At 42.5% G+C, this 9,322-nt stretch overlaps 1 protein-coding gene across 3 annotated transcripts in view; it reads right to left on the reverse strand.

The window, feature by feature from the left end:
- The window catches only part of PRIM1 (DNA primase subunit 1), a 33,245-nt gene extending 28,534 nt beyond the window's left edge, over positions 1–4,711 (reverse strand). For all 3 annotated transcript variants that reach the window (XM_064377249.1, XM_064377248.1, XM_012450512.1), the window contains exons 1-2: positions 4,545–4,711; positions 3,434–3,591 (exon numbers count right to left, since the gene is read on the reverse strand). In XM_064377249.1, the coding sequence (XP_064233319.1) occupies positions 3,434–3,591; positions 4,545–4,647 (261 nt within the window). In that variant the 5' untranslated portion in view covers positions 4,648–4,711. The remainder of the gene's footprint in view (positions 1–3,433; positions 3,592–4,544) is intronic.
- Positions 4,712–9,322: the final 4,611 nt, after the last annotated feature.

A 9,322-nucleotide genomic window follows, 5' to 3' on the forward strand; every position in this document is an offset into this window, starting at 1 on the left:
GCATCATTTCTCTAGAATCTCCTGGAGGATGTGCTCCACCTAAACAAGGGAGTTACAGCATTAGGACAGAAGTGAAAGGAAACTAGGGTGATTACAAGATTGTATTTATTTTTCAGGATTAGAGAGCAATCAATCCAGATTGGAGGTCAGAAGGCTAAAGAAGAAAATTTCTTCAAGATAAAATCAACAAACTATCTGCTGGGTCTGAATATATTGGAAGAATTAGACAATTGGCAAAGAATTTGGGGTTGAATGAGTTATCTAACACTAATTTTCTTTTTTTTTTTTTGAGAGAGTCTTGCTCTGTTGCCCAGGCTGGAGTGCAGTGGCACTATCTTGGTTCAATGCAACCTCTACCTCCCAGGTTCAAGCGATTCTCCTGCCTCAGCCTCCTGAGTAGCTGGGACTATAGGCATGCACCACCATGCCTGGCTAAGTTTTGTATTTTTATTAGAGACAGGGTTTCATTGTGTTGGCCAGGCTGGTCTCAAACTCTTGACCTCAGGTGATCCACCTACCTCCACCTCCCAAAGTGCTGGGATTACAGGTATGAGCCACTGTGCCCTGCCCTAACCCTAATTTTTAATTTAATGAAAATTATATTAAGAGTAGGTGGGAATGGGAAATTTTTTAAGCGTTGAGGGCAAAAAAAATTCCCCAGCATTTCCTTTTCCCAAAATTTATTTTGAAGTACATGAGTTATAAGGTCCCATAAGAATCTAGCATAATAGATGAAAAACGATGCACATCATCTGCCAGAGTGGAAAGACAAGATTATGCTTAAAATGTAAAAACAGAAGGAATACAGGCATGTTTAACAAGCAGGCAAATATTGTAAGAATTAGCTAAAAGAAAGTGGTTGCTTCTGGGACTGGGCACGGTGGCTCACGCCTGTAATCCCAGCACTTTGGGAAGCTGAGGCTGGTGGATCACTGGCAGTCGGAGTTTGAGACCAACCTGGCCAACATGGCCAAACACCGTCTCTAATAAAAAAATACAAAAATTAGATGACTGTGGTGGCACGAGCCTATAATCCCAGCTACTTGGGAGGCCGAGGTGGGAGATTCACTTGAACCAGGGTGGCAGAAGTTGCAGTGAGCCAAGATAGAGTCACTGCACTCCAGCCTGGGCAAGAGAGCTAGACTCCGTCTCAAAAAAAAAAAGTAAAAATGTGGTTGCTTCTGGGTAGCAAAAAATGAGGGGAAAAAAGGATAGCAGATTTTTTTTGAGACAGCATCTCACCGTCACCCAGGCTGGAGTGCAGTGGTGCGATCTTCACTCACTGCAACCTTTGCCTACTGGGTTAAAGCAATTCTTCCGCCTCAACCTCCTGAGTAGCTGGGACTATAGGTGTGTGCCACCATGCCCAGCTAAGTTTTTGTATTTTTTGGCAGAGATGGGGTTTTACCATGTTTTCCAGGCTGGTCTAGAACTCCTGACTCAAGTGTTATCTGCCCATCTCGGCCTTTCAAAGTGCTGGAATTACAGACATGAACCACTGCACCCCGCCTGGTATCAGATTTTTAAAAAAAACCAAATAGAAGTATTTGATTTTGTAAACCATGTGCATACATAACTGGTACCCTAACCTTTCTTAGAAGTTTAAAAAATGTTTTTATTTTATTAAAAAATTTATTTAAAAATTTTTTTTTCTTTTTTTGGTGCTGTGACTTGGATTCTTAGAAGTTTTTTTTTTAAATTCTCAACCTATAAAGAGGAAGTAAACAACTCCAAAGTATTTTTTCTGCCTGCCTTTTATTACCTCATCTCCCCTTACTTTGATGATGAGAGACAGGTCTGGGATTTAGAGTCAGACCTAAAGCCATGCCAGGCAAATTCTAATTTAAAAAGCTTGACGTAGCAATATTAGTTAGCAAAAGTATTTGGGTTTAAGTCCCAGCTCTATCATTTAAAAATTGTGTATGAGCTTGGGCAAACTATTCAAATTCTTCTCTGGGCCTGTTTTCTCCTTTGTAAAAAAAAATGAGGATTGATAGAAGGAACAAGTTATATAACATGAAAAACTCCACATAAAAGCTATTATGCTATGTATATATGCCCTCCACTCACCAGTGTGTATATTTGAGAAGGGGAGAGGGGCAATTTTGGTTTGTTCATTCACTCAACATATATTTATGGGGTACTCTCTCTTGCTAGGCACTCTTACAGGCACTTAGTATATATCAGTGGTAGGGGGTAGGAGAGTGGTAGGTTGTAGTAGACCTCACTTAGAAGGTGCTATTTGAGTAAAGATTTGAAGAAGGTGAGGAGATGAACCAAGTAGATACCTGTAGAAACGGGTTCTAGGCAGTGGAAACAGCTTGAGCAAGGGTCAGTGTGACAGGAATGAAGTGAGTGAGGGGGAGAGAAGTGAGTGACTTTTAGTCAGTGAAATGAGCAGCCACTAGAGAATGTTTTGAGTAGAGGAATTACAGAATCTGAGTTGTTTTAAAAGGATCACTCTGGCTTCTGTATTGAGAATGGACTCTAGATTTTACAAGGGTAAACTCTGAGGAGGTTTTTATAGTTATTCAGATGAGATGATAATGTTGGTAGCACTGGTAGTAATGGCTGGATTTTAGATATACATGGTATTGCCAAAGGGATTTCCTAACAGAATGGGTATGGGAGTGTGAGAAAGAGAAGAGACAAGAATAACTCCAGGGGTATGAAGGAAAAAGAATATAAATATTTATTATGAATGAACTGTACATTTAAACGTGGTAAAAAAATAAATAAATAAACGTGGTAAAGATGGTAAATTTTATATGCATATTTGACCTAAGTAAAAATAAACAATTAAAAGAAAAAAAGAATAACTTCCATGGCGGGAGAGAATGTAATTCTCTTTTATTCCCCTCCTCCCCTTTTTTTTCTTTTTGTGACAGTTTTGCTCTTGTCGCCCAGGCTGGAGTGCAGTGGCATGATCTTGGCTCACTGCAACCTCTGCCTCCCGGGTTCAAGCAATTCTCCTGCCTCAGCTTCCCAAGTAGCTGGGATTACAGGTGCCTGAAATTACACCCAGCTAATTTTTGTATTTTTGGTAGAGACAGGATTTCACCATGTTGGCCAGGCTAGTCTCGAACTCCTGACCTCATGTGATCTGCCCATCTCAGCCTCCCAAAGTGCTGAGATTACAGGTGTGAGCCACTGCACCCGGCCTCCTCTTTTAAATCATGTTGACTTCCTCTTCCTAGTAGCAAGATACTCAAGTTTCTTGTCCTAGTAAGAATGCAACCAATTCACTCTCAAACGATTTCATCAGCAATGTAAAATGTCAAAGAACAAAAAAGGATTAATATACTTGCCAATTAAAAAGTGGCTTTTCATCTAGAATCAACTCTAAAAATTTAATCTCAAAATGCTAGAGGAACCAACCCATTCTTGGTGTACAAAATAAAACAACAAAATACATTAAAAAAAGAGATCTTACTCTGTGGGAATATACTGCGCCTATATCAATCTTGTATGGATTCATTTTCTGCATCTCCTTTTCCAGATCACTCTGGTTGTTGAAGGACTGGTAGCGAATGTAAATATCATCTTTCAATGTGAATGAAAATTCACGGTGTTGAAAGTAATTCTTTATCACTGGAAAATAAATGTACATTTTAAAGTTAATTTGCTACTTTATTCGGCTCGGGACATAACTTTAGCCAATGAGAAATGTTTCTTTTTTTGGAGAGGGAGTCTCGCTTCTTGCTTTGTCGCCCAAACTGGAGTGAAGTGGGATCTAGGCTCATGGCAACCTCCGCCTACCGGGTTCAAGCGATCCTCCCACCTCAACCTCCTGAGTAGCTGGGACTACAGGCGCGCGTGCCAACACGCCCAGATAATTTTTGTATTTTTTGTAGAGACGGGTTTCACCATGTTGGCCAGGCTGGTCCCCCCCTGACCTCAGGTAATCCGTCCTCCTAGGCTTCCCAAAGTGCTCGGATTACAGGCCTGAGCCACGGCACCCAGCCAGAGATATCTGTGATGAGCCCCCTATGCTTAACACCATGGTAGACGTAAAAACAAAGAAACAAACAAACAACCCCACAAGACCTAGTCCCTAATTTGGAAGCGGTTACCATTCCACATTTGCTAGGGAAAGGTACAAAAGACGAAACAGATGCGGAAATATTTTAAATATGTAATGCCACCCCTCTCTCCTTGATTTGCACTAATAAATTCAGCTGCAAGGAAGAAACTACTCCTCTGAGAGAGGCTCTTCCGCTCCTGATGCAAACCAGGCCTCTGCAGATACGCCCCAGTAACCCCCTGGGCACCGCGGCAAGTAAACGGGGTACCTAATGTGAGCCCGACCACGCAGAGGTAGGAGCGGCGGCTCGGTTTTTTTACCGTGTGGCCGCAGGCTGGTCATTATATCCTGTCTCGGCCCATTTACACCTAGGAAGTGGTGGGGCGAGCTCGAGAGAGCATAAGAAGGCCCACGGCACAAAGCCAGGCGCACTGACGGCGCTTCACATTGTCATTCTAAGGACACCCCGCCTCCAACCTCCTCATAATCCGCTCCTGACCCCATTCCCCGCCTCCATCACCTCCGCCGTAGTTGAGCCAGCGATAGTACTGAGAGTAGGGAAAGAGCCTCCGGTAATAAAGTTTAAGCAGCTCGGGCAGCTCGGTGGGGTCAAACGTCTCCATGGAGCGCGGAACTCAACCCAGGCAGGGATACCACAAGAATTGGCGGGAACAGCACAGCCGGCGGCTCCGCTACTGCGCAGGCGCCTAGGGCCGCGGCCCGCCTTCTGCGGGGGCCGCCGGGAATTGTAGTTCTCGCTTGGTGGGGGCGGGGGCTGCGGGAGCCGCAGTGACGCTCTGCCTACGCACTCGGGCACTAGGGTCACCGCTCTTGTGGGTAGAAGGCCGCGTGCATTCCAGGAAGAGGATCTCCGGAAATGTCAGACCTGTAACATGTTGATTTAGGTTATTAAGATGAAGTTTTAGATTAAGATTTAAGTTATTAAGATTTAGGTTATTAAGATGAAGATGCGTGGAGCATCCTTTTTACTTCATCTTAATAATCTAAATAAATTTTTTGGATGTTTTAGAAATAACGCCAGTATCTTTTAAAAAGTTTTGGAGGCTGGCACGGTGGCTCATGCCTGTAACCTCAGCACTTAGGGAGGCCAAGGCAGGAGGATCGCTTGAGGCCGCACCGGTCTGGGCAATATTGTGAGATCAGTCACACACACACACACACACACACACACACACACACACACACACACACACACCCCTAGCCAGCTGTAGTTGTGTGCGCCTGTAGTCCCAACTACCCCAGAGGCTGAAGTTGGGGGGGGATCAATGGCTTGAGCCTGGGAGGTCAAGGATGTGGTACACCATGATCGTGCCACTGCACTCCAGCCTGGGCAGCAGAGGGAACCGTGTCTAGAAAAAAGAAAAAGTTTTGGAAATTAGTTCTTCATGGAATTTCGTGGATTACTAGCTCCAATATGTGGAAATAAACAAATATCAACCAAATAAGAAAAGCACAGGCTATTTATTCAGACCTTACTATAGCAAGCGACTCAATCACCATCATTTGCGTTTGGTAGGAACTCAAAGGCAGGGAGAGTAGTAGGAAAGCTTTATACTGGGAAAAAGGGAATCCATCAAGGTATTCTTTAATTGGAGGCTGTTGGCATGGAGACTCTGTACGTGGGCAAACTAGAAGTAGGATGTGGTATGTGATTGGTTTAGGGGTGCATGTTTGGCTTTGGTTGGTTGGACCTATGTTGGAAGCTATGACAAAATTAAGGAAACTGTAAGATATTAGGGCATTTTGGGCCCATTGCTTCAGGGGTTGTTGTTTGGCCTCTAGGATCATTAAGAGAGATAGCAGTCTGACTTTCTACAAGTCTGACTTGTAGAAGGCTTGCTTCCTGTGCTGTTTATTATAGATAAGGGGGTTGGTTTCCCTGGCACGTTGTAGATTGTGGGTCAGAGTTCTGTTTTTATACATGATCTGGTCACTGTTCATATATTCAGTCTCTCAAATGGAACACCCAGCTATACGAAAATATGAATTATAGAAAGCTTGCAGCATCATGAAGAGCTTTACAAGTATGAAGGGAACCCATTTGCTATTGATGTGCCGATCTGCCACTCACTCTTACTGTGTAATGATACCTATGGCAATTGTGGGCTAGAGTGGTTAGTCTGATAGTCACGTGTCACTTGAAAACCATAGTTTTATTTTATTTTATTTATTTTTTTGCCCACTCTGTTGCCCAGGCTGGAATGCACTGGTGCAATCATGGCTCACTGCAACCTCAGTCACCTAGGCTTGAGCAACTTTCAGGCCTCAGCCTCCCAAGTAGCTAGGATTATAGGTGTGCACTGCCACGCCGAGCTAATTTTTGTAGTTTTAGTAGAGACAGGGTTTCACTATGTTGGCCAGGCTGGTCTCAAACTCCTGGCCTCAAGTGATCCACCCGCCTCAGCCTCCCAAAGTGTTGGGATTACTGGCGTGAGCCACTGTGTCCAGCCTTGCCTTGCACTTTTAACTTATGCAGATGACTTCTCTCCTTAAACCTCATGAACCAACTTCTGCTGACTTCAAACTTTTGCAGCTTTCTCACCTGTCTCAGCTTTCATATAATTAAAGAGAGTAAGGGCCTTGCTGTAGATGAGGCTTTGGCTTAGGGAAGTTATGGCTGGTTTGATCTTCTATTCAGACCACTAAAAATTTCTCCATATCAGCAATAAGGCTGTTTTACCTTCTTATCATTTGTGTGTTCCCTGAAGTAGCACTTTTAATTTTCTTCAGAACTTTTTCAGGAATCAACTTTTCCAGGCCAGGCCTGATAGCTCATACCTTTAATCCTAGTACTTTGGGAGGCCAAGGTGAGCAGATCGCTTGAGTTCAGGAGTTCAAGACCAGCTTGGGCAACGTGGCAAAACGTTGTCGACTGACAGCAATTTGAAAAGAAATCTAATTTCCAATGTGAAAACAAAATAAAAACTGTTCTTGGAGTTATTTCTAAACAGAATTAACATCAAAGTCACTGGAATCATCAGAATGGATGGATTTGGAAAAATTGGATTCATCAAATCAATCTTTGGCCAACAACTGCTCAAGAATGATGTTAACATCATGCGTAGGAATTCTGCGTTTTCTTGGATTTGACGTTTTAAGTGATCGAGAATTACTGCATTATGTAAGTGGAAATATCACGACTGAAAACAGAATGCTGTTAATAGAATGAGGTCTTTTATTTCCAAAGTCAGTCACCAAACCAAACCAAACTAACCAAACAAAAAAACCCAGAAAAATTAGTGGGGTGTGATGGCATGCATCTGTGGCCCCAGCTACTCAGAAGGCTGAGGTGGGAGGATTGCTTAAGCCAGACAGGCAGAGGTTGCAGTGAGCCAAGATCATACCACTACACTCCTGCCTGGGTGACAGAGTAACACCCTGTCTCAAATTTAAGGCCGAGTGCAGTGGCTCACACCGGTAATCCCAGCACTTTGGGAGGCCAAGGTGGGAGGATTGCCTGAGTCCAGGAGTTTGAGACCAGCCTGGCAACATAGCGAGATCTTGTCTCTACAAAAACTACAAAAATTAGCCAGGTGTGGTGGCGTGGGCCTGTGGTGCCAGCTACTTAGGAAGCTGGGGTGGGAGGATCACCTGAGCCCAGGAGGCGGAGAGTACAGTGAGCCAAGATTGGGGTACTGCACTCCAACCTGGGCAACAGACTGAGACCCTATCTCAAAAAAACCACAACAAACTTTTCCTTCATATTTACAACCTGCTAACTGCTTGATGCAAGGGGTCTAGGTTTTGGCCTGTCTCAGCTTTCAACATTCCTTTCTCACTAAGCTTAATCATTTCTACCTTTTGATTTAAAGTGAGAGATGTGGGACTCTTTTTTGTCACTTGAACAATTAGAGTTCATTGTAGGTTGTTAATTGGCTTAGTTTCAATATTGTCTCAAGGAATATGGAGGCCTGAGGAGAGGGAGAGAGACAGGAGAACAGCAGATTGGAGGAACAGTCAGAGCACACACAACATTTACTGATTAAGTTTGTCTTCTTATATAGGCAAAGTTTGTTGTGCCCCCAAACCATTACAATAGTACATCAAGGATCACTGATCATGGATCACTGTAACAGATATAATAATAATGAAAAAGTTTGAAATATTTCAAGGAATACCAAAATGTGACATAGAGATACGAAGCAGACACATGCTGTTGGAAAAATTGCACTAATAGACTCACTCCATGCAGGGTTACTATAAAGCTTCAATGTGTAAAAAATGCAATATCTATGGAGCATAATAAAGTGAAGCACAATAAAATGAGGTATGCCTGTATATAACTTTTGCCATGATGTCAGGTACCATTTTAAGAATTTATCACGGGGGTAGGGGGTGGGAAAAGAATTTATCCCTCATGAGAACTCTATGTGATAGGTACCAATATTATCCCTATTATATATTTCTTTTTTTTTAACCCCTTTCCTGTGTAGAAAAAAAAATGCAGCTTGTTGCTAGAACTCATTTAATTTTACATAAGCATGCTCTTTGAGGCTGAAACAAATCTGACTGATTTCCAATGTGAAAATAAAATATAAAAACTGTTCTTGGAGTTATTTCTAAACAGAACTAACATCTAAGTCATTGGAATCATCAGAATCATCTATTTTGGAAAAATCAGATTCATCAAATAAGTCTTGGCCAACAACTGTTCAAGAATGATGTTAGTATCATCATTTGTTTTCCAGGAATTTGACATTTTTAGTGATCAAGAATGCTACGTTTTCCAGGATTTGACATTTTTAGTGATCACGAATTACTGTATTTTGTAAGTGGAAATACCACTACTGAAAACAGAATGCTGTTAATAGAATGATGTCTTTTGTTTCCAAAGTCAGTATACTAGAGCAATGTAGAAATAATAATAAAAGCAAGATATTTCATGGCAAAGTTATCTCTGGATAAATGCTGCAGCTACAAGTGCTGCCGGCAAGTATTCTTGGGGAAAATTGGAAAAGGGTTAAAATTTTAATTTATTTTTATTTTTTGTAGAGATGGCATCTCACTGTGTTGCTCAGGCTGGTCTTGAACTCCTGGGCTCAAGCAATTAGCCCACATCGGCCTCCCAAAGGGCTGGGATCACAGGCATGAGCCACCGTGCCCAGCCTTTTCCTATTTTAAAGAAGGGGCAATTTGCAGAGAACTTAATTTGTCCAAAGTCACACAGCTAGTAAGTGGGAGAGACATTAAGCAGAGAATCAGACAACTTGGCTCTGGAGTCTATGCATTTAACCCCAAAACCACATGCTGTATCTCTACAAGGAGTCATTGGGAAGG

The sequence above is a fragment of the Aotus nancymaae genome, unplaced genomic scaffold (assembly GCF_030222135.1).
Source record: "Aotus nancymaae isolate 86718 unplaced genomic scaffold, 86718_ANA_hifiasm-v0.15.2.pri h1tg000016l, whole genome shotgun sequence".
Taxonomy (NCBI): domain Eukaryota; kingdom Metazoa; phylum Chordata; class Mammalia; order Primates; family Aotidae; genus Aotus; species Aotus nancymaae.